The 26883-nt window shown below is 44.6% G+C and overlaps 1 protein-coding gene across 4 annotated transcripts in view; it reads left to right on the top strand.

Annotated features, from left to right (window-relative positions):
* The first annotated feature begins 1938 nt into the window (after positions 1–1938).
* The window catches only part of Ankrd44 (ankyrin repeat domain 44), a 255233-nt gene continuing 230288 nt past the window's right edge, over positions 1939–26883 (top strand). For all 4 annotated transcript variants that reach the window (XM_051190211.1, XM_051190209.1, XM_051190210.1 and 1 more), the window contains exon 1: positions 1939–2091. In XM_051190211.1, coding sequence (XP_051046168.1) covers positions 2065–2091 — 27 coding nt within the window. In that variant the 5' untranslated portion in view covers positions 1939–2064. The remainder of the gene's footprint in view (positions 2092–26883) is intronic.

Genomic DNA, 26883 nt, shown 5'->3' with positions numbered 1-26883 from the left:
CACACACTCACACACTCACACACAGTCTGTGGAACAGCATGGAGGTGCTTCAAACACACCCCAGACAACCCGAGTTGTGTTTGAGAAGGGTCTAGGGACAATGACTTTGTAGGGGGATCGTGTCTGCTTATCACTGGTGGTCAAGCAGGGGTTTCCAGGACGGTGCTCCTTAGGTCCCCTTTTCTGCATGAGTCGAACCATTCTCTAGGGTGGGTAAGAGTAGCTTTGGGATTTAGCTGTTCACCAGTCAGAATGGGAGGATGATATACAAGAATGTAAACGACCCCTGTTACTCCCCTCCCCCATGAAATCTTCAGGAAGGCACTGACCATGGGGAGAAATTCTACAGTTGATTTGTGAGGGAACTGTAGAGGCAGGCGTTTGATCTTCCCCAGCACTCTAGCTGTGACTTGTTCAGCAGGCCTGAGGGCTTGCTCCGTGGACTGCTAGGGGCACTCAAGGCCTCCTGGGAGTGCCCCGCCTCTCACTTCCCTGCTTAACTCTTTTTTCTAGATCTCAGCTTTACCACTCTCAGAGAAGCCTGCCCTCATCCACCAATCTTGTCTGGCCTTTTCCTTCATAAGTAGCCCTCCTCATGACTCCTTATTTCAGTTTGAAATTATAGTGTTTTACTTGGGGTTTCTATTGTTGTTGTTTAAAAAAAAAAATAATCAAAAACAACTTGTGGAAGAAAGAAAGGGTTTATTCCTATTTACACTTCCACATCACTGAGGGAAGCCAGGGCAGGACCCCGGAGGCAAGACCTGAAGCACAGGCCATGAGGGAAGTACAACTTACAGACTTGCTTCTCATGGCTCGCTCAGCTTGCTTTCTTACACGCCCAGGACCACTCACCCAGGGGTGGCATCACTCACAGTGAGTCCAGTCTTCCCACATTAATCATTAATCAAGAAAACATTCCATCAGCTTGCCCACGAGTCAATCTGGAGAGGGCATTTTCTTAACTGAGGTTCCCTCTTCTCAAATGACTATACTCTGTCAAACTGAGGTAAAAACTAGCCAACACCTATCTTACCTGCTTACCCATTTTTCCTCCCCAAGCCTAGCCCCTGCCTGAATTTTAAGTTATTTCCCCAGATCTCAAAAGCACTAACTACGGATTGCTACTACTGTGTTAGAAACCCGTGCAACTGGGCAGCTGTCTTCTGTCTGTTGGGGGAGGGGGAAGCATGGCAACTTACACAGTTGTAGGGATAATTCAGCCAGGACTGTGCAGCAATTTAGAAATTTTTTTTTTCTTTTTTTCTTTTTCTTTCTTTCTTCTTCTCAGTGCTACCTCCAGCCCCAAGCCCAGGCTACCAATTTACCAATTTAGGGTAGTGTGTGGTTTAGTTAGGAGGTGGCTGCAGAAGTTGAAATGGAGCCCCTGTTCCTCCCGCCCCCACGTGTTAGAGAAATACTCGAATCATGAGCCCAGGGCCTCCCTACGTTAGACAAAGAGACTGTCCGCACTGAGGCCAGGTGGCAGAAATTTGGGAGCGCCGGAGTAATCTGATTAAGGAAGAGGTTTAGGGCAAGGGGGTGTGACACAGTCTCCAGGGTGAAAGTTGGTGGCGTCTGAGTGGCAAGCTTTCTGGGCCCTTGGGGTGTGTCTGCGAGGGCTTGCCCATTAGTCGCGTGCGCGTGGGTGGGATCGCTGGGGTGGGTCGCCGTCAGCACCCCCAGCCCCGGGCTTCTGGCAGCGCAGGGTGCAGGTGCGGGAGGGCGCCCGGGCAGCGGGCTGCGAGGAGCGGCTGCGGGCGGCAGGAGGCAGCGTCGGCCCGGGCGGCGCGAGGGAGGCAGCGCGCGGTGATGTCAGTGGCGGCCCAGCTGGCAGCGGCCGGCACTTCCTGTATAAAGGCGGGCGGGCCGGGCTGAGACTCCCGCGAGCCGGGGTTGGGCTCTGGGCGGCCGGCGGCGGCGGCGGGGCAGTGGGAGGGCTGTCAGGTTCGGGAGCCCGGCTGCTGGCAGGTTCCCGGGCTGTCCCTTTCGTTTCCCCCGGCTCCCGGCGTGACATCTGCGGAGCTGAGACCTGTATGTGTGCACGCGCGCGGGAGCGGAAGAATGGCAGTGCTCAAACTCTGCGACCAGGTAGGGACCCGGGGCGCGGGGCGCGGAGAAGGGGGCGCGGCGGGAGCGGAGCGCGCCCGGAGCTGTTTACGCGCAGGCTGGAGCGTGCACGGCCGGCCGCGGGGCTCAGCTCCCGCGCAGTCTCGGCCCTGGGCCGTCGCAAGTGCGCGTTCGCGGCTGGAGAGGGTCGGCAGGGTGCGGGAGAGGCCGCCGTGCGCGGGGGACGCGGGCCGCCGCCGCAGCTACCGGGGGAGGGGAGCCTCGGGCCGTGCTGCGCACTCGGGAGCAGTCAGGCTGGGGCTGCCCCGGAGAAGGCTGCCGGCGGGGTCAGGAGGAGGAAGGTAGACGCCGGGAGAGAGGCTCGAAGCTCTGGACCTCTCCCGCGCCAGGCAAGAGACCGGCTGGGATCCCCACTCCAGTGTGGCCGGTTGTCTTCATTCGTTGCATAGGACATCTTGACTTCCTCTTTAGTTGCCCAGAGGCTGGATGTAGGGTGTGGGATGGGGGTGCTGAGAGCTGAGAGATGCGCACTAGGTTCCGATCTCCCAGTTGGAGGTGAAGTCAAGTCCCAGGGTGAACTTGCAGATGCTGGTGCGCATCAGCTTTGTTGCTTTTCTGGCTGAGACATCATACCGGGCAGCCCTGGAGTTCTGCTTGAAGCAATGGGATTATTTGGTGAATCCTATTGACAGCCCTTGCTACAAGTCTGGACATTGACACTCATGGAAGCCCAAGCAACTTGTGAGACAAAACAACAAACAAACAAAACCCCCAAACATCTTTGCAGCTCTTTAAATGAACAAAAAAAAAAAAAAAAAAAAAAAAAAAAAAAAAAAGATCATGTTTCTTCCCGGGTTTATTCATCCACAGTGAAATATTGTTTTGGGGGCCTGATAACTGGAGAGGCAGTCTTGACTTTGACACATGGTGTCAGACAGACCAGCCCTTGCGATCAAACCTCAAACTCCTCCTCCTCCTTCTCATTTATTATTATTATTATTATTATTATTATTATTATTATTATTTTGAGACAGGGTTTCTCTGTGTAGCTTTGTAAATCATGCTGGCCTCGAACTCAGAGATCCTCCTGCCTCTGCCTCTTGAGTGCTGGGATTAAAGGTGTGTGCCACCACCGCCCAACTTCACCTCAAACTTCTCAAGAGGGGTCCTATTAGCTAGTATCCAGTTAGAATGTCCTGCAACTTAAGCACAACCATTGCAGCCGTGATCCACAGTGATTTGTTCTTTAGATTGAATTTACTTCACTTTGTTTTCTTTACATATTTAAGCCCCCTTTCTTTCCCTTCCCCCACTGCATTCTAGTCACTGAGTTAAAATCTCTGATAAATTTAGCAGGGAGCAGCTGTTAATTGTGATGAACCTGCCCCTCCTCATTGGCTCCTGAACATTTAAAGTACTTGTAAGTTGATACTAGGATTTTCCCTAGCCTTTGTCCACAAAATTCGACAACTGTTAGATAGTTGCTTCTTTAAGGTTTACAGTGTGTCAAGTCCAGCCCTTCAACGTTGATAGTACACTTTCCTATGCTTTGTTAATTCCTAAACAACATGGTTCTAGAAGGCATTGTTAGGCTGTGTAGGAAAGAATTCCATGCAGAATTTTACTTATAAAGATGCAAATCATCTTTCCTGGATTCCTTATCTTCTAAGTAGAAATAGCTGACCTGGAGAAGCAAGCAAGTCTTCCTCAAGACCCTCAGTTTTTGGCTCCTCTAGCAGCAGAAAGCTGAGGCCCAGAGACACCACCTTCATTTCCCCAGATGTGTTGATGTGGGGTAGGAGAAGGCACTTTCTCCTAAAGTGCATCAGCCTCCTGGCCTCCTGGGCTTATCAGCACAGGGGGTTATTCTCAGGCTTCTCATAGTGGAGTTTTCAAAGACGTTTGTCTGTGAAAATGCTTCTAAGTTCATCCCCTCTATTCCCCCCAGTAAACTACCACCAAGGGGAAAGAGCTACAGCTTCCATTGGACTCCATCTCCTGATGTATAGAAAGAGCCAAGGAACACTTAAACCTACCAGTCTGTTTGGGGACAAAATCAGAGGAAGACTGGGTCAGGTGGTGGTAGGGCGGGGTGGGGTGCAGTGGTGAGCAAAGATGGTTTCTGTGTTTCTTTAGGTTCAGGAAGTGTGTTTCTCTGGCCTTATACAGTCTTTTTTGTTTGAAGCACACTTCTTAGAACTTGGTTTTTAACCTCATCTAACTTGTTCTGACAACACTCTGATTAAGCTCCTTCAGGAAGAGCTCTGTCCCATCGCTGGGGATGGTGAGCCACCTGCATGGAATCCCTGCTTCAGTCTGCAGTGGAGCAGCTTGCTCTCTACCGAGGAATGCCATAACCATTTCAGCCCCCCTCTTCCTGGTCCCTACAATGCCTATGTGTAAGGCAAATCTCGATGTCCTGCTACAGCTCTTTGCTTTTTGATTTGAGGACACATTCTTGCTGCTGATAACTTGAATCATAAATTGTCATGGTTTGCCTTCGGATGTAGTTGAAGTGAGAGATGATCACGGATGACATTTTCTGCCCTACAAATTCTGAAGGGCTGAACTGGCTGGGTGGTCATGGTCACTACTGCAGCAGATACTCTTGCAGTGACCTCTGAGTCAAGCAAGAGAATGGGGTATGTCTGTTTCTAACTGTTTGAGGGGGGAGGGAGAAGCTGCTGTGGTTTCTAGTCGTGTCTACTGTGAAAAGGAACTGGGAGCTGCTGCTGCAAACAAGCTTGACACTTAGCACTTCTTCATTTGAAAGTTTGCCCTTTCGTCGTTTTTTTTTTTTAAAGTTTCTTTCTGATGGTATTTTGGGACCATTTCAGTTTGCCCAGGACTTAGGGGGTTTCCCAGTGTGTGGTGGTAAAGCTGGGACAACTCCTAACAATTGGAGGAGTTGGTTGGTTACCTTCTGCAACATTGTTATTTAACTATGTAATTAATATAGTAATATAACCATTTCCTCATAGGTAGACATTAAGACGTTTGTTTGCATCTTGGGAGAACTGAGATAATCATAAGGTTGAAGATGGTTTCATCACATACAAGTGCAATGTGTTTATCTTAAAATAATTGGTCATGCAGCCTTTTGCAATTGGATTTAATACTTGAACTTTTAGGGTCAGTTCCTTCCATATAGGACTGTAGAGATTTTAGGGTACAGCAACATCAGCCTGGCTCTTTCCTTCAGATTTTCCTTTCCAAAGCTCCAAAGCCAGGCTGCAGGTGGCATCCTTATTCATGAAAGGTCTGCTTGTCTGATGTGAGTTTGCTGATAATGGCAGAACTGCTCTGTTTTGTGAAGAGTCCTGTAGACAAACTGCTTCAGTAAGTTGGCCCTTTTGGAGCTTCCCGCCTGGAGGCCTTCTGGTGTAGTGTCTTCTGGCCAAGTCCTAGCTCACACTGCAGTCACCACCTTCTTGCCAAAGGCACTGTCTGGCAGCTGTGGCCAGAGACTAGAAATTCTGAAGCATTGGGAGCAGGATTTCTGGCCACAATGTGGGGCCTTTGGACACGTTTTTTAGCAGGCTGTCCTGTATTTTCAGCCACCCACTGTGCACTGGTCTGCAAGCCAACTCTGTGTATGCTACAGGAGTGAAGGAGAAAAAGGGCAAATTTAACTTTTGGACTCTGTTCTGGTTGTTTGTGACCCAGTGATATGGTTTTGGGAGTGTACCTGACAGCTGGCATTTCACAGCCTGTGCCTAATAGTGGCTTACGTTGTGACTGTGCTTTTCACGAGCACTGGTCCTGCTGCAGTGAATCATCTCTTAATCCTCATAGTCACACTAGGTAGATGGTGGTGTCACTCCTACTTTATAGATGACGAAACGGACCAGGGAGGTTGATTGACTTGTTCAGGTCACACACCCAGAGAGTGGCTGAGCACAGCGTGCTCCCCTGGCAGTCTGATTGCACAGGTGGGGCTCTGACCACAAGGCTATACTTTTCATAGTTGCAAAGGTAGCAGCAGGCACAGAGCTCATGTCTCTGCTCTCAGTTATGGGGAAGCTCCTTGGAGGCAGCAAAGTCCACATTCCTGCTCATGGGGTCAGGCCCACCTCTGCCAGTGTGAGGACCTGCTCTGAGCCTCTGCACCTGCTTGCCTCTCCCTGGCCTGTCCCATTAACCTTGCCACCTCTGTCCCCAGCAATTGATGTGTGGGTAACATGCTGATTCTTTTCTTGCTTATTTATTTTTGTATAACATGGGAACCTATAATCATCTTCAATGTTGGGCCACCTTAGGAAGTCAGAAAGCTGGGCCAGCAAATGAAGAGTTTAAAGCCTCTGTAGTCGGTGGAAATAACTGCTCCTGACATCTTGATATGCTTCCTTTAAGATTCCATTTAGCCAGGTATAGACTTTATACTTCCTGTGTGATGATAATATCAGTATTGTCCATTATGGACATAGCTGACATCTGTTTTCCAGACCAAGGACTTTCTAAATAAAGCCATGCTTCTCTTAAGTACTTTACTGTCTGCTTCAGGATAAATGAAAAGTCCAGCCCAGAATAGACAGAGCCCCTTTTCTTAAAAGAACACGTCAGGTTTTACTTCCATTATTCTAAGTAGAGAGTAAACATAAGCTCAAAAAATCACAGTTTTTATATAAGACACAAAACTGAAACATCTTGGAAAAGGTTTATATCTCAGCAACATAAATATGATGTATTATATTATAATGTAATGTTCAATGATGGTGGTGATGGAAGCTTTAGCCTTCCCCAGGCCTGATTAACACACTTTGAGTCTTGCTCAAGGACCATGGACCCTTTCCCCAAGAAGGTCTTCTAGGATCTCCAGGAGCCAGTGTGGAGACAGAACTAAGAGGCTGCTCTTGATGTGGTCCTTATGAGTATTCTCTTGACTTGCTTTCACTTAAGGGAAGCATTCCTCCCAGACCCTGGGTCTCTCATGAGCCGTGGTGAGCTGAGCCAGTATAGTGGTTCTCACAGGGGCTGTTTTGATAACTCCTTTGATTCTCCCAGGTAGAATCCCTTTCTTAGACTTCACAGTAGCATCTGGGTCTTGCAAATCTATTCTCAGCTGTGGACTAGGGACTAGCTAGCAAGGCGATGACTCCGTCACCAGGCCCTTCTGAAGAGATGGGTCCTTGTGGGGGAGGAGGATGGCTTGGGGACCTGATACAGGGAGGATGAAGGTTGGAAAGTGACAGATGATACATTGTAAAGATAGATGCCTGGCAGAAATTCAGGTCACGTGGGGTTAATCACCCAGTAACCAAAACAGTGGTCAAAGCTACTGATAGTTCAGGACGAGCAAGATGGCTTACAGAGCTTAACCCTGGGAAGGAAATTATGTTTTTATTCATACATCCTTTAAATATGGCATCTCATTTGAGAAGTGTTGGTAAGCAGTCTATGGGAAAACTCTGAGGGTGATGTTTGGAAATCTGGGCGGTGCATACAGCTTTGCTCTTAACTGCTGTCTAGTCTTTCTGGCCCACAAGTGTCCTTGGCTGTAAAATGTGCCCACAGTAATATTCGCTCACTGGGGAGTCTGTGACAGTTCAGCGGGAAGTGTTTAAGTATAGCAAGTGGACATTTGTTGGTGCTTTGTAAATAGTCCCTGAATTGTGGCTCCTCATTTGTCAAATTAAGGAACCAAGTATTTTAGGGTCAACTTCAGCTCTCTCAGAATAGGTTTTAGTGGTAGTTTTTGTTTGTTTGTTTTAATTTATAACCTTTAAACTTGTCTTTTTTTTATCTAGTATAAACAATTGTGGGGCACAGATCCTTGATTTTTGTATGAAATCTCTTTATTGAGTACCCTACATGTTGGGTCCTACAATTAAAAAAAAAGTGTCAATTGGCTTAGTCACTTAACCCACAAAGTTTACATTTAGACAGATTCACTAGGATAAGTGTGTGTGGGAAAGATTGGAGTTTGCAGACATTCTTGAGTTAAGCTGTCAAAAAAAAAGACTTTGAAAACAACAAGAATGTTACTTCCTCTTCACATAGTGTAAAACTGCCTTTTTTGAGGAAGTGTGTGAAAGCAAAACAGTTTGATAGAACCATCGTCATAAAAACTCATCATGAAAAGTGTTATGATAGAAGGGTTAAAGACCTGGGTGTAGAATTCCAGGCCTTGGGTGAATGTTTACTGGGTAAAAGGGAACCATAAATGTAGGCTGGGGCTATAGCTCAGTGCTAGCATTCATGAGGACTCTGGTTCAGTCCATAGTTCTATTAGCAGAGACAAAGGAAACCACTATAAAACAACAAGAAAAAAAAAATCCATAAAGGACTCTGAAGCAAATTGTTTAAAAATATCAGATGGCTGGGAAGTATATGTTGTAAGCTGTCATTTTAATTTTGACTCTTCTTTTTCTCTTAGAGTGACAGGATATGGCTTAAAGAGGATGGAGGCCAGGCATCATTGGATACATATGTGTGTTTAAATCTAAAACACATTTGTCCCACCAGTAGAAACTTAGGGCAAAATGTAGCAAGTTAATAGAAAAATTAAAGGCCAAAAACAACAACAGCAAAAACAGAGCAAAGAAAGAAAGATCTGGGGAAGGAGATCTTTTTTTGTTTGTTTTGTTTATTTTTTAAATGGAGGAAGGGGTAAGTGTGGCTGTGTACACCTATAATTGCAGTACTTGGGTTTATAACTAAGGGGATCAGGAGCCCATGGCCAGTCTCATGAGTGAATTTAAGGCTAGCTGGGGCTATGTGAGGCAAAGTCTGGAAAATGTAAAAAGAAGATGAGGAGGAAAGGGAGGCAGAAGAAAAAGTTACAGAGGAAGGATCAGCTAGGGCCTGACAGGAGGTAGACTCTGTGGGTTCCTCTAGGGTGGGGCTCAAGGTGCATTTGTGATGTTCTCAGCCTCTCTGCTAAGTGGAGCATTTAGCTTCTCCCTGAATTTTTTAACAGGAGCCGGCATGCCTCAGGCGCACAGACACTTCTTAGGGTTCTAGGTTCACAGTGGAGGTTGTTAGTTAAGCCAAAGGGAAGATGCAAGCAGAGGCAGCAGCTTAGCAGGCCAATGGGTTCTGTGGCCCAGCGGGTCTGGAGAGCGGGTGTGGTGACTGACAGATGAGAAATGATTTTGCATAGCGGAAGGAAGTCTTGGGGCTTCTATACCTAGGAATGGGCCCCTAAGGCAACTTTGCTTTGAAACATCCCCATCTGTCCCAGTGAGCTTAGTGCAAAGTCGATTTTAAAAATCACAGCTTTACCCTTCCAGTCCAGCCATTCTAGAGACTGAGAAGTATTTTCTTGATTCTGTTCTCACCATGAACTGGCTGTGACTAGTCATTGTATCTCCCTGGGGCTCAGTTTCCCCTTGGATGGCATCAACAGGAAAGTGCCCATCCCTATTTCAATAGCCAACATTGTGATCTAAGGCCACTAAATTGCCAACCTGGGACAGCATGTCCTGCCTCATCCCAAGGTCCATTTAGAGATGACCATTGCCAAGACCTGCAGATGCAGGACTTTGGGGTTTATGAGACCGTGCTGACTCTAGCTGGGCCTAGTGGCTCTGTAATAAAAGGTGGAGAGGCCACTTTGGGCCACTGCTGTCAGTTGCTGATGGTGTTGAACATCAATTAGTAGTCATCTTTCCCCAGCATCTGAAGGAGTAGCCCCACAAATGAGCCAAACCAGCAACCTGTTTAGAAAATAGAGGCTGGGGGATTTGCTCTCCCGAGGTCTGCCCTAAACGGATCCTGGGGTTGCTGCTGTGACAGCTGTGATCACAAAGCACCATGTGGGGCTATGATGCCCAGGTCTTAGCAAATGACTCTGCCAACTCCTGTTGTCCTTTCTCCTACTGGCATTAGATACTTGTGTGGTTAAGTACTGTTCTGTAGCAAACCTCCATGGAGCCTACCAGGGCCTCTCCATGTGGGGGTACCAGGTAATGTCAGCTGATTCCACCCAATGAAGACGACCTTGTTTTCTGCAGAGACTAGGGATAGCACAAAGCATATATTAGCTATGGCTTGGGATAGATTCCTTTCCAGGCCGCTATATTTTTAAGACTGGTCCTGTTCCTACTCTCAGGGTAGAGACCAGGCCTGGTCCATGAGTCCCAGGGGAATGGAGAAGGACAGGAGGAGGAGGAGGAAGCTCTTGGCCCCTGAAGCTCTAGCTACTGCAGGAACACAAGCAAGGCAGGGGGTGGGGGATGGAGTAGTGTTTTCTGCCATGGCTCCCATCTGTGCAGCGGTAACCAGGATCCAGATGTGACCAAGGCCATTGGCTGCTGCTGACCTTTGCTTAAAAGACTGTCCCTGAACCCAAGTTGCTCTCAAAAACTTCTTTAGGAGGGGTCAGGGAGAAATGCAGTTGTTGGTTTCCATGGTCATACAGGGCCTTGAGCCATCTATAAGTGTAAGAGTTGGCAGATTTCTGTTTAATGGATGAATCTGGCTGACCAACTGCATGTCAATGCCTATGAACTAAGAATAATTTTTATGTTAGGGAGTTGAAAGGGATCAAAAGACTTGTATTTTACAACACATAACATTTTAATAAAACTCATATTTTGGTGCCCATAACTAAGAACTATGTTGGAGCATACATTCCCTGGTTTGTTGGTGCCACTTTGAGGTGACCATAGTTGTAACAGAGACTGTAGGGCCAGTGAGGGTAAAAGCATTTACTGTCCAGCCCTTTGCAGGCCAGGGCTTTGGGACCTGGTGTCACCCCAGGGTAGATGCAGGACCACACACTTCAGAAGACAGGTGCTATACTTAACTACCCGATGTAGTTTAATTAGATCGTGGCAGGGAGCCTTGCTCCAGGAGAAAGTAGAAGCTTAGTTACCTTTTCTGGGTACATTTCCCATGTTAAAAAAAAAACCCCTCTTTGAAACAGTAGTTCGTCTACACTCCAGCTTTTTCTCCCCCTAGGAGCTTGGTGGAGAAGAGCATGTGTTTATACTTTAACCTACTTGCCTTTCAACCTGGGTGTTTAGACTCCTGATATGGACCCAGGAAAGGTTACTATGCACTTTTAATGTACTCGGAGGGCCCAAATGGGTAGGCACTCCTATGTTTGAGGGCAAAACAGAAATCTTATTTTCTACTGAAAATACTGTTTTTAGTTTGAGTAGATATGAGATCTGGAAATGACTTTAATTGTATGGAAAGCTAACCCTGAGCAGATCTTTTGACTGTACGGTTTACTATTTAAAAAAAAAAAAGTGCTGTCAGTTTTCCTATATTCCTCACTATTCTGGAGGGTTCTTGAAGGGGTTAGATTTGGACATTTCTGTGTGAGTGAGTGTGTGTGCCTGTGTGAGTGTGCGTTTATGTCATCATAATTATAAGGAAAATATCATTCTTATTCTTTCCTGGTCTTTGAGTCACTTAGTGTATGGTGACACTTCTGGGCCTAGAGTTGCAGTTGGTCTTGGTAGAAGGTGTGTACTCTGAGTTGGTTAGTGAGGGCAAAGGTCATTTGACACTGGCTCATCTTCTCTTTATTTATGAGATAAAGTATTAAGGCTAAGGACATTTCATTTTGCAAATGAATTCATTTGATGTTTAACTTGGAAAAAGTCCTCTGGGGAGCCCCAAACTTCCTGAAAAACATCTTGAGTGCTGAGGTTCTGTGGAGATGACCACTCCTATCCACATTTTTTTCATGCAGAAAACTGAGGCCGGTGCTTGTTATTTAGCTTGCAGACTCTTGGCAGAGGGAGGACTCATTTCTGGCTGGATCTGAGATGCATTTCATTTGCCTGTCCTGTTCTTAAACACCACTTAAGAAATCACGTGTCATTTTTTACAGTTATATTTAGGATGCAGCCTGAAACACTAAACACTCTGAGGAAGAATACTTAAAGCGGACGCCTGGGTAATTACTATTTGGGTCTAGTCTCATATCATCTGCAAATCCACTCGATTCTGGCTGGCCTGGAAGAGGGAGCCCACTGTGTGCAGGGCCCAGAGTTCTTGCTTTATGTTCCCTCATAGTCAGGGAACTGTGGGACTTCATTTATGCTTTAAAAGTACTTGGAGATAGTAACAGTCAGAAAACACTAGGCCTTCCCGTGCCCTTACCTCCTAAATGCTTAGACATTGTGCTCTTTTTCTTGTTTAGAGTTGTGTGGAGAGTCAGTCTGGGGTGGGCTCTCTGAAGGGACGGCGTGCTAGAGAAACCGCTAGCTCTTCCTGCTTACTGAGCACTTGCATTTCCTGTCCTAGTGGAAGGTGGTGCTCTTTGGTTGAATGTCCCCGGTCTTAGTCTACTTTTAGACCCTTGATTAATATTTGGCTTGGACAATGCTTTGCTAAGCCATCCATCTACTCCTTGCTTTTGGGGGAAAATGTTGGCACCCCACTTTTGCTCTACCAGACTTTAGTTAACCCCACAGGTAATGAGCTGTGACTGCTGAATGAATGGATGGTCTGCTGCTGGTTTCTGCTCCTGGCTTTCAGTATCCTTGCAATATTTTGAATTTACCTTCTTTTTCTCCTCCTGTGATCTTTATGAGGAGGGCAGGAAGGTCAGAGAGTGGTTAAATTTTTGTTAGGTCAATAACCTTAGTAAGAGGATTGGCAGTACTACCATTTTGCAGGCAAGAGTATGGAAAAAAAATCTTATTTTATTCACTGTGTGTATGGGAACTGGGAAGAGGGCAGGACAGGTGTGTGCCATTGTGCGTGCATGCACGTGTGTGTATGGGTGTGTGTGGTCTCAGGATAACTTGTAGAGGTTATTTTCTGCTTCTACCAGGTGGTCCCCGGGATTGATTCAGGTTACAGGGTTGGTAGCAAGATTGGCCTGGGGAGGGAATTTTTATTGGTAATTTCTTAAATATGTAGAGTCAAGAATCTGTAGTTTGTTATGATATCAACAGTTCAGAAAAAAGCATCCCTGCACTCAGAAGGCAGCTTACCTGTGCATGCATGCGTGGGAGCATATTTGTGCCTGAGAGAGCACGTGACCGATGATATCAGGTCCTTCTCTACCATTTTTCACCTTAGCTTTGTGACAGGGTTTCAGTGAACTTGAACCACGTGGCCTGGCTAGACAAAGCAGATATTTTTATATGTATGGGTGTTCCGCTTGCATGTCTGTCCGTGTACTACTTGCATGCTGCTGCCTGTGGAGGCCAGAAAAGGCTGTCATGTCGCCTAGAACTAATTGTGGGCTGCCATGCGGATGCTGGGAATCAAACCCGGATCCTCTGGGAGAACAGACAGCGCTCTGGACATTTTAATTTGCTCATTACTTTCTGTGTTCTGTGGTTTTGTCTGTGTGTATGCATTCCTGTGTGTATAGATGTATGGTTGTGTGTAAATGTGTGTATGCACAGGCAACCAGAGGTTGACATTGGGGCTTCCTCAATTGTGTCTCTACCTTAGGTATTTTTTTAATTACAATGTGCAGTTTGTGTGCAAGATACATAGATACATGTGTGTGGGCACACACAACAGTGTATGCATAGAGGACAGAGGATAGCTTTGTGGAGTCTGTTCCCTTCTTCCATCTTGGGCCCCAGGGATCTAGCTCAATTGCCAGATTTGTGCAGCAAGGGTCTTTCTTCTCCTTCTTCTCCTTCTTCTCCTTCTCCTCCTCCTCCTTTTTCCTCTTCCTCTTCCTATTATTTCCTGACAGGGTCTAAGCTTTGGCTGATCTGAGGCTTACTATGAGGCCAGGCTGGCATTGAACTGAAATCCTCCTGCCTCTGCTTCCCATGTGCTGGGATTAAAAGCTTGTGCCATCATGCCTGGCTTGACCTCATTTTTGAAGACAGAGAGTCTGACTGAACCTAGAAGATCACTGATTGGCTATCTTGCTATCTCCCTGCAGGGTAAATTAAAAAATGTAAATTTGGAGTAGAAAAAGGGCACCAGGAAGTAGAATGAAGCTATGTTCTGTGTTAAAGGTTATAAATGGATTATAAAGTGGAATTAAGGGTGTAGTAATCTCAGGGCAAGAGTCCACCCAGCTAAATTTCCAGTTTGTGGAAACTAAGACAAGCCTTACGTAGCACTGGGATTACAGGGGTGATCTGCTGTACTGGGTTTTTAGGTAAGTGCTAGGACTCTGACTTTTGGTCTGTGCTTGTCCAGCAAGCACGTCTTGGACTGAGCCACCTGCCCAGCTCCTTTGAAGGTTTCCAACAGCCGTTCACCAAGGCAGCATATAAAGGAAGTCGTGGTCCCTGTTAGCTCTTGATTTCAAGCTTTTAGGTTGGTTGATCTCTAAGGCGCCTGTCCTGGGTAGACTAAAGAGCCCAAGCCAAGAACATCTCAGTGGAACATTTTTCACCTCCATCTCCAACCTCTACAAGATTCTTTATAAACTGTGTATCCCCTGCATGGTTTTCAGTTGGACGTCTAAAGATTTTCTTCATAAAGTTAGAAAGATACAAAGGATGTAATTTCTGCCACAATGTAAATATTGATTCTTAAAGTGAAAACATTGTATCACTGTTTAAATTGTATTGAGTGGAATTTAAACACTATTGTGATTTGATGTGCCTGTCAGTAGTCCAAATTTTATAGTGTTTCTTTTTCCCTTTGAATTTTATTCAAATGTAGTGCCTTTTTTTGTGTGGGTAGAGGGCAAGGTTCCAGCCCAGGCTGTCCTGGAACCTGTCATCTTCCTGTTTTAGTGTTGGGATTGAAAGCATTCACTACAATACTGGCTGTGAGGCATTTTTCTAAAATATTTTAAATTTTTTTTTAGATTATAATTGCATCATGTTCTTCTTCTCTTTCTTTCCTCCAAACCCTCCCTAGGTACCTGCCTTTGGCTCTTGCTGTGATGTATTTAAAATAATTAATTGATTATAAATTTTAGGATTGAGTTTGTAATGATTATTAGTGATGTATCAACACATAGCTTAAAAACTGGATTAAATATTAATAAAGCATTCAAACTAAGATTCTTATTGAAATATGCCTCTTGGTCTTAGAGTAGGAAGTTATTTAAATACTGTTCACTAGTGTTTAAAATAAAATAGGCAGTATGCAATTGGACAACATTCCATTCTATTGAACTTCTATTGAACTAGCAACCCAAATACTGAAAAAAATATGTTTTCAGTAAGGGATAAGTTGGAGTAAAGAAAAAGCATGGAGGTTAATAATTTACATTATCACATTTTGTTCACCAGCTTATGTCAGAAGACCCTAAATTGCCAACATCTCTAACCATATGAAATATTTCCATGAGTGATCTTGCTAATCCTTGGATCATGACCTTTTGTGTACAAATTTCAACTTGCAGTATTGGATGGCTCACAAGAGGAACCTTCCACGTGCATTTAAGTCCTGCTTAGCTAATTAAAGCTGACTGGGATTTGTTTAACTTCCTGGTCTTGACCCCATATGTCATTAAAGACGAGCTCTTGGATTTGTGGAGAATTTAACTTCTGAGAGGCCGGCATCAGGCTGCTTGTAAAAGACGTTCTCCCAACTTTGAGTGATTTTGAATGGACCATTTCTTAGGCACTGTGGTCTTTTTGTACCTGAAGGGCAGTTAGAATTTCAGAGGGTGGGGAGTACTTCTATCTTGGTTCCAGGAGGAGAAGGAAGATGCTGAAGAGGAAGTGAAGGGTATCTGGAAGGTGTCCTCATGGAAGCTGAAGAGCTGAGCATTATTCTCACAGTGGTACATTCCTGAAAACTGTCTACAAAGCTTTACTGTGCTCTAAGGAGACAGCCTCAGCATGAGACTGTTGGAAGAGCTCATGTTAGCTTGGGAGGTGGTCTTCATTATATCATCCCCTGGATCCACATCAGGTTGCCATGTGGGGTCACCATTAAATGAATGCCAGTCACATAATTATTGCAGGAAATGTATTTAACTTTTGAAAATCCTTGTTGCAATTGTGTGCCATGCATTATGTATGAAACTTTAATATGTGAAGGTGAGGTAGGGAGAAACTGTAACAGCTCTTGATACATTCAAATTAATGACCTTAAATACCTCATGGTATTTCTGTAGTACAGTTCCACCGTATGTATGTATGGGTTTGGGGAGGGATTGTCTTCAACATTTGAACCTTAGTTTAAGTCTGGTGGAAATCCATTCTAAGACTCACCAAATATGGGCAACATGGCTCCTCCTCATGTTCCCCTCTGTATAAGTGATTGACTTACCAGCAGGATACAAGTAGTAGCGCCTTAGTTGGGGTTTTATTGCTGTGAAGAGACACCATGACCACAGCAATTCTTATAAGAAGACATTTAATTGGAGCTGGCTTACAGGTTCAGAGGTTCATTGTCATCGTGGTGGGAAGCATGGTGGCATGCAGGTAGACATGGTGATGGAGAGGAGCTGAGAGTTTTACACCAGGGATCTGCAGGCATCAGGAAGAGAGAGTGACACTGGACGTGGCTTGCGCATCGGAAACTTCAAAGCCCACCCCAAGTGACACATTTCCTCTAAAAAAAGCCACGCCCACTGCAACAAGGACACACCTCCAGTCTATGGGAACCGTTTTCATTTAAAATACCACAAATGGATTATAAACATGATTAAAGAGCAATATATTTGAAAGCTAAGTTCCCAAATCGAAATATCCAGGTGTTGCTTTTGTAATAGAATACTGGTAAACTACTTGCCTGAGTGGGCATATCTGATGGCTACTTCACATGGTTTGTTGGTTTCTCAATTAACCAAAATTTCCTGATGTACTAGATTGAAGATAGATTATGTGGTTGGTTACCTTATAATAAATGAAGTACAGTACCTATTTACGACATTCAAAATGATGTATATTTGCTTGTTGCTTGTAGATGTTGAATGGATTTTGTTGGCATATCTATAAAGTATTCACTAGCATCAAGAATGGATTTTCAACCTGGGCAGTGGTGGCACATGCTTTTATTTATTTATTTATTTATTTATTTATTTATTTATTTATTTATTGACAGAGTTTCTCTGTGTGCAGAGAGATTCACCTGCCTCTGCCTTCCAAGAGCTGGTATTAAAGGAGTGTACCACCATTTAATCCCAACAATCGGGAGGCAGAGGCAGGTAGATGTCTGAGTTCAAGGTCAGCCTGGTATACAGGGCGAGTTCCAGGATAACCAGGGCTACATGGAGAGACTCTGTCTCAAAAGCAAAACAAAACAAAAACAAAAATAAAAAAAAAACACCCAAAACAAGAATGGATTTTCAAAGAGCACCAATGACTGATAACTAGTGTTGGCTGAGTTCTCTTGCTCATCTCTAGAGCAAACAGAAACGAACATCCTCCCTGCCAAGTACTCTGTGATGTCACAGGCAGGCTGGGCAACACAGCAGCTTTTATGCTTCCCCTTTTCTGTTTGCAGAAATTAACCTCTTCAGCTCTTAACCCACTCTTAAAGTAGGAAGACATATGCTATTGTTTTATCTGTTACATCTGGAGGATAAAATTCTTTCAGAAAATACACTTGCAAGCTTAGTGGTGGAGGGATGGGTACAGCTCTTGCAGAGGATCCCAGTTCAGTTCCCAGCGCCCACGGCAGGTGGCTCACCACCAGCTGCAGGGGATCTGTGCACACAAGTACTGCACACACGCGCACAGTAATAAAAGTATTTTAAATTAGACTTTATTGTTGAAAGAAATTATAGGTTTATAGCAAAAGTAGCAGAAGCTGCAGGGTGCATCCATGTATTCTCTACCCTGCCCCAGCCTACTCCACTCTTGGAATCCTCCAGCAGCATGTTTATTATACCAGTGACTGGATGCCAGTACATCATTATCACCCAAATCCCGAAGCCTACATCAGGACTCCCTTCTGGTGTTACAGGCGCTGCAGTGGATTTTAACAACTGCCAAGGACACATATTCACTTTGATTCAGTGTTGCATTGAGTGGTTTCACTGCCCAGGAAGCTTCTGTGTTCTGTGTGTTCATTCTTTTCCTCCCAGTCCATGCTGACCTGGGGCTTTCCATTGTCTCCATGGATTTTCCAGGGTATCATATAGTTGACCAACTTTTGTTTATTAGGGATAAGATAAACTTCTAGAACTTTAAGGGAAGCTTAGAGTTTTTTCATTTCATGGCTTTTTGAGGCTTACCAAAGTTACGTATTTTCCAAGTTTGAATAGAAACAAATGTGTTCAGCTTTATAAATTAAAAAAAGCATCCAGTGTTGTTTAAAATAAAATTAAGTATTATACAGAGTAAAGAGACACATTTAGGAAAAGGTCAAGGTAGAGGCAGACATCCTTTCAGTGTTTAGGAACTCCTTAAAGATTCTTCGAGCCTACCTAGGGGTGTTGGTGCACGTCTTTAATCCTAGCACTCCAGAGGCAGAATCAGGCAAATCTTGGAGCCAGTCTTGTCTACATAGTGAGTTCCAGGACAGCTAGGAATACACAGTGAGACCTGTCTCAAACAATTTGTTTTTAAAGCCCAGTTTGACAGTATTTAGAAAGTAAAAGATTGTCTTTAAATTAAGACCAATACTATTAAATAGAAATATACCCTGTTTTGTTTTATTGTCAGGTGTGACTGGAATCTGTCTAGCACAAGATGCTGAGAAAGACTCACATGACCACAGCTGGGGTCATAGGGAATCCTGGTAGAGCAGCATTGATGCTACAGTCTACCATTGCAGTGGTCAACTGTATACACTTTCTTCCTTATATAAGCCTTACTGGCCATCTTGTCCCGCTACTTTACTAATTGGGGTAGTAGCACTATTGGGCACACCCAGAGTCAGCTATGTCTTATGTAGGTGATGGAATGATTGACTACTTCTATTGATACCAAGTAAAGCCGGAGAACTTGATTTTATCGAGAATTCTCAGAAGTGATTACACTGAACACACTGATATTGGTTGCATTGTTTTAAAGAACCCGGTACTCTATTATTATATACTTTTATTGATCTTATCATTTTATTGGTCTCTTTAAGCCCTGTTCAAGTTGTATGTCAGCCAGAATGCAATTTCGAATTTTTTTCCTTTTGATTCTTCTGTAATCTGCTCATATTTTATGGGAACTTATGATCAAGGTATGCTTGAGAGATACAGAAGGGAGGGTTGGTTTTAGGGGTGTGGCTGGCGATAGCTTAAACTCCTGGGGATGAAGTAACTCACTAAGGCACAGAAGGAGTTAATTTTTATGAAAATCTGCTTTCTCTGTTTATGGGGAATCTGTGAGAGTCATTCACCCCATAGAGCTAATTCCTGGCCTCAAAGGATCTACTGCCTCAGTTTCTCAAGTGGCTGGGACTACAGGTGCCTCTGTCCCTGTCTCATAGTTGGTCCCATGGTTGACTAGGAGCCGAAAGCACTGTGAGTTAAATTCCTTGACTTTTGATCACTTCTGTAGAATATGTCAAAGAGTTGGACTAGAAGCTAGCATGTGACTCTTGGACTTACTCAGAGGGCAACGTTTCCGTAACTTGCCACAAAATTTGTGACAATATTATTGCAGAAGGTAAATTTTATTGTAATAATGAAGGTTTTATATCTTAACATTTAATACACAAGATTTTGTTTTCTCAGATTTATTTTATTCATTATACATGGCTACATGTATATCTCTACATCATGTTAGTGTCTTTATTTTATGTACATGAATGTTATGCTTCATGTATGTATGTGCACCATGTGTGTACCTGGAAGCCAAGGAGGTCAGAAGAGGGCATTGTATTGCCTGGAACTGGAGTTATAGATGGTAGTCATACTGATGGTTGTGGTACTGGGAACTGAACCTGAGTCCTCTCCAAGAGCAACAAGTACTCTTAACTGCTGAGCCATCTCTTCAGCCTCCACAATGTGTTTTTGACTGTATATTCTTTTAAATTCTTATTTGATCATGTGGTAGGAAAATTTAAAAAGTATATGTGTTATATAAATGCTTACATATTTTCCTTCTAAAAATTGGGAAAAGATCTCTTCGATTTTCACAGAGTCAACTTAGAACCGATTAGAGAACATGAGTGTCCTGAGGGATGAGAGCTGGAAATCTCTAGAATAAAAATTTAGGAAAACCCAGGGAATTCTGTTGCATGCCAGAGGCCAGAATGGCCCCCTTCATTCATTCTGACTGTGCAGTTCTTCAGTGTTCTTTGCAAATGGGTTTCACAGAAGCGAGTTCCACCACATTGTGTAACTAGGTGAGATGTGAGGTACTCAGGAGCAGGGCTTATACCAAATGAACATACATGCCTGTTCATGAGAACTCTGATATGTTGTCAAGGTAAAAATGTAGCTATCTCAACAGTGTAGGTTCTAGTAAACAAGTTTTTCCCTGTATCAGGCTTTGTTTTCCATGCTCCTTAATTTAGGAAGAGACAATGTCCCTGGAGTCTTTTAGGGGGATTGGTTGTCCAACTTTTTATTTTTTTTCTCTAAGTAACATGGGATTCACTTTATGTAACCAGTACTGGAAACCACTGCAAGCCCTTCTAGAAGGCATCAGTCTTTGGAATATTTCTGTTTGAGGCTAAGGACCCTCCTAAGCCACAGTATATGCAGTATACTCTCACCAGGACATAGAAATTGGTGAACAATGTGACAGCTTGGAGCTCAGTCATCTTGCCTGGTGCAGGATGAATGATGCCACACGGTACTGGTTAAACTTTGCTGTGGAGGCTTGTTTAATTAAAAAACTCATCAGGGTGAAATCCCCTAGGCACAGACAAAATGAGATACACATGCCTTTTTTTTTTGACCAATAAACATTTATTGAGTTTTTATAGAGTAAACAAGCAAAACCTGTTTTTCATTGGACAGAGCTTCCAAATACAACTTTTAATATCTGTCTTACTGAATGTTTAATATTCATTTCTGTGTTTCTATTACAGCAACTCAAGTAAAAATAATGAAACAATTACTAGCATATGATTCCTTAACTATGGTAAATATTTCATGTTTCCTAACAAAATAAATAACTGTGTTAATGCAGACTCAAGTGTTGAAAGTGAAACAAAGGAGTGCATATTTTAATAATTTAAGGGGATAGTTGTTTTTTTTTAAACAAAAGTTTGATGTAATAAAGTCACTGTGACTACCAAGGTAGGTTATTCATTTCTTTTGATGTAAGGTCTTGTGTGTTTAGGTTGGTCTGGGATGTGCTGTGTAGCTTGGGATTGTCTTGAACTCATGATCTTTCTGCCTCCACTGTGATTATGGGTGTGTGCCACCATACCTGGCACTAAAGTAAGTTTGAAAGAAAACCACCGTGTGCAGTGGGATTTGGATTCTGGCATGGAAGGATTTCTGGTATTTTAGCATGTCCCTTGTTGCTATGACAGAATATCTGACAAACAAGTTAAAGGGGGGAAAGGTCTGAGTATGGTCTGACGGAGTGTGGTCCATTTTGGCAGGGAAAGCATGGCGACAGTAGTGTGAGCTGGCTTTTCGTACAATACACGTGCTGACTAGTGGCTGAACCATGTGTATAGCTGATTTATCTATCAAGTGGTCATGACACTCCTTGGAGGCTTTTACTTTTCAAGTACCCAGGTTCAGCAGTGCGATCCTACTCTGCCAAAACGTCGTCTGTGAGGCCTCATGTGATGGCCCGGCTTCCACACTCTGTCCCTCCATCCCCACATAAGCTATTCTGACAGATCTTAAACCAGCGACCCAGCTCAAGTTCTGTGAGCCGTGAGCTGTGGTTGGGGTACAGGTAACTGAAACCAGATGTGCTGAGTGAGGCTGTGGCTTTTCGTGCCTAGCATTTGGTAGCTGGGGGTAGGGAGGGAAACTGCTTTTTTATGAACCCTTTGTGCTTTTGTTCCTTGCACGTTTTCCTCATCTCAGCAGTATTTGCCCTGGTTCTCGATGGACATTTTCTGGTAGGGATCGTTGGTAGACTGAGAGGATGGAGTATCCATCACCCCCCCCCCTCCGGCTAATCTTTCTCCTTTGCCTGTTTCCCATCTACACACCGCCCTGTGGAGCCTAAGTTGATTTTTCTGACCTGGCAATTACCTGTTTGGTAGTTAATTAATAGAGGCCCTCTGAAACTCACTAAGGATTGGGGTTTGTGTTGTGACTGTGGGAAACAATGGAGACTTCTGTTTAGGGGTGCGTATGTGTGTATGTGTGTTCACGAATGCAGAGCTGCATTCTAGGGCTCAGTCTCACTGGATGTAGATAGAGAATGAATGGCTTCTCAGGCTTTTGTCCAGTTAGATCTGACCATTTTTGTGCACAGGTGGGCTTCCTGGCATTTGGTAGTTAGTATCTGCACTCACCGTCATGCTCCTTAGAGGGGAATGTGTTGTCCCAGTTTTTTCTCTTAAAGTTCCCAGAGGCAGTATTTTATCAGTCTCTGAAATGTGGGCAGCATGAGGGATATGCAATCTGCTCTTCAGAACGGCCCTGCTGAGCTCAGCCCTGCAATCATGTGGTTCTGAAATACTACCCAGCCTGAAACCATAAGAAAGCCCCCGCTTCGTCTGACGTACTCACAGAGCGTGACATGAGAGGCTAACATTTGAAGGATGTGGAAAAACCAGGGAGTTGCTGACTGAACAGAACATGCATGAGAACTGCATGTGGATAGGGGCTCTTCCCTTAGAATCTGTGGAATTTTCTTCTCAGTGCTTGCTCCAACTCACATCACCTTTTTCTGTTCCAAATATTCCCAAGGTCAGAGGTTTGAGGCCCTTGCTCGCTGGTGACCTGTATGTCAGCTGAGGGAAGAGAAAGGAGGTAGAGGGGTCTTCAGGGCAATTGAAGCTGAGACTACATGGCTGGTGGCAGGAGTGTGAAGAGACCTGCTCTTTCTCCTTATAGAGATATTTTTTCTGGGTGCACAATCAGAGTGCAGAATACGGTGTAGAGGTGGTATGTTCCATCTTCATTGCCGTTTACTGTTAATTACTTGCATTTCTGCATTAGATCTCAGAATCTTAGCACTTCATAATTTGACAGCTAGTCAAACACCACTTAACCCCTTTGGCACCAGCCAATTACTTTTCTTCTAACCTGTTTGTGTCCCCATCTTTCCCGCCAATCCCGTTCTCATTGCTGCCATCACTATGAGGCTGCCCTGGGAGACACTGTCTTGACACTCTGATTAGGTAGGGAGCAATCAGCACAGGCTGCTATGTCAGCAGAAGCAAGGAGCACTCCTGGTGCCGTGAGCCACTCTGCATTTTGCTGCTACCTCCACTAAGTCACTCACTTTTCTGTGATTCATGGCTCATTACCCCATTGGTGAGACCAGAATGTCCTTATTTGAGACTTCCCAACCATATGTAAAAAACCCCTCATCACTCTGGTGATTTCTAGTTATAGTCCTGAATGAATGCTGTTGACAAGGGTAATGGCACCTGTGTAAAGTCTGACACAGTGGTGCTTGCCTATAACCCCAGTGCTGGGCATCTCAAAGATAAAGTGAAGTGTGATAGAGGGAGACATCTAACATCAGCTTCTGGCCTCCTCACACATGTGTACATCTGAACACACACACACACACACACAAACACACACACACACACACACACACCTGCAATGCTAATATGAGAAATATGAAAATTATTTATAGTTATATAGTACATCAATATGTATAGCCACATTGAAGACATGAAGTGATCACACACACACATTTGGTTTTTGAGACATGGTTTCTCTGTGAAACAGACATGACTATCCTGAATTCACTCTGTAGACCAGGCTGGGCTCAAACTCACACAGATCTGTCTGCCTCTGCCTCCCAAGTGCTGGGATTTAAAAGTGTGTGATACCACTCTTGGCAAGATGATCATATTTTTAGTCTTATAATAAACTAGTTGAATCTGAGAACTGCTCAACCGAATACCATCAATACAGCTTATATAACTGTGGAACTAAGAGGTTAGGGCTGAAGTAGCTCAGTTTGAAGTGCTCACCTTTCACATGTGGGAGGCTCTGGGTTTGATCTTAAGCATCACAAAGGGAGGGCACTAAATAAGTCTTCACTAAGACTATGTGGACTTTCACTGTAGACCAGTGCAGGTATGACACAGAGGTGACTCAGTAATTGTGAGTGACATGCCAATAAAAGCCAGGATTTCCAGAGCCACTGGGAAAACTTGGAGCTTTGAATACAATAAAATGCACTTTCCCATTTAGGATAATCAAATTCATATAAAATTCAGTATATTTAGAGTTGAAACTATATTACTGAGAGGAAGCTTCTGGAACTAGAGCCATGGTTCAGCCACTAAGAGTTCAGACTGCCTTGCAGAGGACCTGGGTTTGATTCCCAGCATTCATGCGGTTCACAATTGCATGTAGCTCCAACTGTAGGGGGAATCCGATGTCTCTGGCCTCTGGAGCCTCCCATGTGTACATACCATCCCACAGACCCATATACATACATGCAATTAAAAATACTAAACTAAATCTTTTTTTTTTTTTTTTTTTTAAATCCAGGTCCTTAAAAAAAAAAAAAAAAAAGAAAGAAAGAAAAAAAAAAAAAAAAAAAAAAAAGAGAGAGAAAGAAAGAAAAAAAAAAAAAAAGAAGGAAGAAAAAAAAGAGTATGGTGAGATACAAAAGAGGACCCTTCAGGGGTTCAATAGAACTCTCAACTCCAGAGTTCTCTGGCCCAGTCCCCCCAAACCAGTGCAGATCCAGTCATCGTAACAATCCAGAGACTCCCTCCTCAGCTCCAAAACCCCCAGGGCAGGGCTGCCCCACTGACAACCACTGTCTTTGACCAAGAGAGAAGTCCCTGAGCTATCAGTACCCCTAGATGTCACCCCAGTGGATGTCACTAGCTGATGGCATTTGTACATATCTGGTGAATGAATGAATGAACCAACTACTAGACTTGACTAGAAACAAATGGCATGGTTGCCTCTCTACACAGCCTGGGCCCTGTTGCAAGGCTGAGCTGTGGAGGGGCTCTCTTGGGCTCCAAGGTGCTCATTAGGGAGGGGCACCTAGACTGCAAAGGAGCGCCTTTAGGCAGAGCAAAGAGAGGAAAAGGCCCCAGCCACCATGGTTGGAAGCGTGGGGGTGAGCAGCTATGGCGTCCTGCTCTGAGCCAACAGTGCTTGGCCTTTTCATATCTGCCTGTGAGGAAGCAGAGGAGGGTGCCGTCCGAGGCATGGTGGAGAGAATTGATGTCTGGTGAAGTGGCTGTCTGAAGTTGAGGCCTGCCTTGAGGGAGTTGGTGGTTACAGTCTGTACTGACTACATGGCTGGGCTGGGGGCCTTATTGCTCCAGGCGATTCCTGGTGTACACAAACCTTCATGGCTATCCTCACTTGTGCTTCATGGCAGCCTTAGGACATGGTCACAGTAGTCATTCTCATGTTATAGATGACTTTTCCCTGAATTCCCTGTTGTGAGCACCCAGCCGTTATCTCAGCAAGGACAAAACAGGCCTTCCAAATTCCTGGTCCTCTTAGTGACATCTGCGCCTGCCCGATGGTGGCTGTCCCTCCTCTTCTTCCTCCCTCCCCCTTCTCTCCCTTTGCAGCCATTCAGTTGGTGCGAGGTATGCTGAGCTCCATCTGCAGTGGGACAGGGATGCTGTGCCCTCATCCTGTTGCTTTTGTGGTTGGTGGGGGAGCATATGGGTTGGTTAGCACAGTGAAGTGGAGGTTTCAGGCTTTTATCATTTAATCAGCTTAAGGAATTAATAATAATTAAAATAATAATAATAATAATAATAAATGCTGTCAAGTCAGATTGCTGCTTGCTTTGTGCTCAGGTTTCCCTCATGGGTTATTTCTGATGCGGACAAGGACTTGTGGTTTTGGCCCCTGGAAACGAGTGTTTCGAGGCCTTCGGAGTATCACCTCCCAGGGCTGAGCCAGCTGGTGCTTGAGGCTGAGCAGGCTGCTGGCCGCCTCAGGAACCTGACCTACATGCCAGAAGCACTTGGGCCAGGCAGCTCTTGGCTCTGGACCCTCCAGCTTCCTTTACAGGTCGCTTCAGTTTGGGCTCTGAGTGGCTGGCCCATTGGAAAGACATCCCAGAGGGGACAGTTGCTTTTTAATCCAAGCCAAGGCATTTCTGTTTCTGTTTGTTCGGGTAATTTTGGCATTTGAAGAGACCCAGTGGGAATGACTGTTGGGCTGTGCCATGGGCACAGGCATTTGGAGGGCAAGTGTCAGAGCAGGATCTCACCAACTTGGACCTATGAGACCAAGGTAGCGTAGTTTTAGTAAGGTAGCTGGGTATGTAGGGGCTGGGTTCTCGTACAGCATTCCACATGAAGGAGTTAGATTTGGAGTGGGGGATGTGTAAGCAGGCTTCTGCAGCCATAGCAATCAGCAGCTCCATGGAGGCCATTTCCCCAGCTTAGGGACTATTGCCCTAAACATTCTCACACGATAATAGGAGAAAAATGGACCCATTCCCCAGAGCCCTGATGAGCTGAGACACCTTTCTGTGTATCCTTCTACCCTTTTGCACATTCTTTTCCTTGAATTGCTTATTCGTTTACTTGGCTTTCTAAGAGCACTCAGGTTTTTCTGTCCCCAGTGACCACTCTGTAGCCACTCTTTGCTGGATCCCCTCTCCTCTGTGTTGATTTCCTTTCTGTTTCCATCAGTTTCCATGACAGGCTTCCTTAGATCCTGAGAAATGCAGGTCTGCTTAATCTCAGCAATTCTGGGCCTTTGGCCTATCAACTTTCCAGAGCTCTATCTAAAGTCCTAGTAGAAATCGGGGTGAGTTTTTTGAAGTTAAGATATAGTTACATCACTCCCTCACTTCTTACAGCTCTTACCATGTTATCCCCATGTCTTGTCCAAGGTGTGTGTGTGTGCGTGTGTGTGTATTTTAATTGTCTTCTTGAATACTCAACTGCAGAATCTAAGTTAATATGACGAGTATCTTACAACTCACGATGTAGTTGTTCATAACCCAGGAGTGGTTTATATTAAGCATGGTGGTCAGC

This window comes from Phodopus roborovskii, unplaced genomic scaffold, assembly GCF_943737965.1.
Source record: "Phodopus roborovskii unplaced genomic scaffold, PHOROB, whole genome shotgun sequence".
NCBI lineage: Eukaryota > Metazoa > Chordata > Mammalia > Rodentia > Cricetidae > Phodopus > Phodopus roborovskii.
Note: the sequence above shows the minus strand (reverse complement) of the source record. Positions and strands in the feature narration are given on the sequence as shown.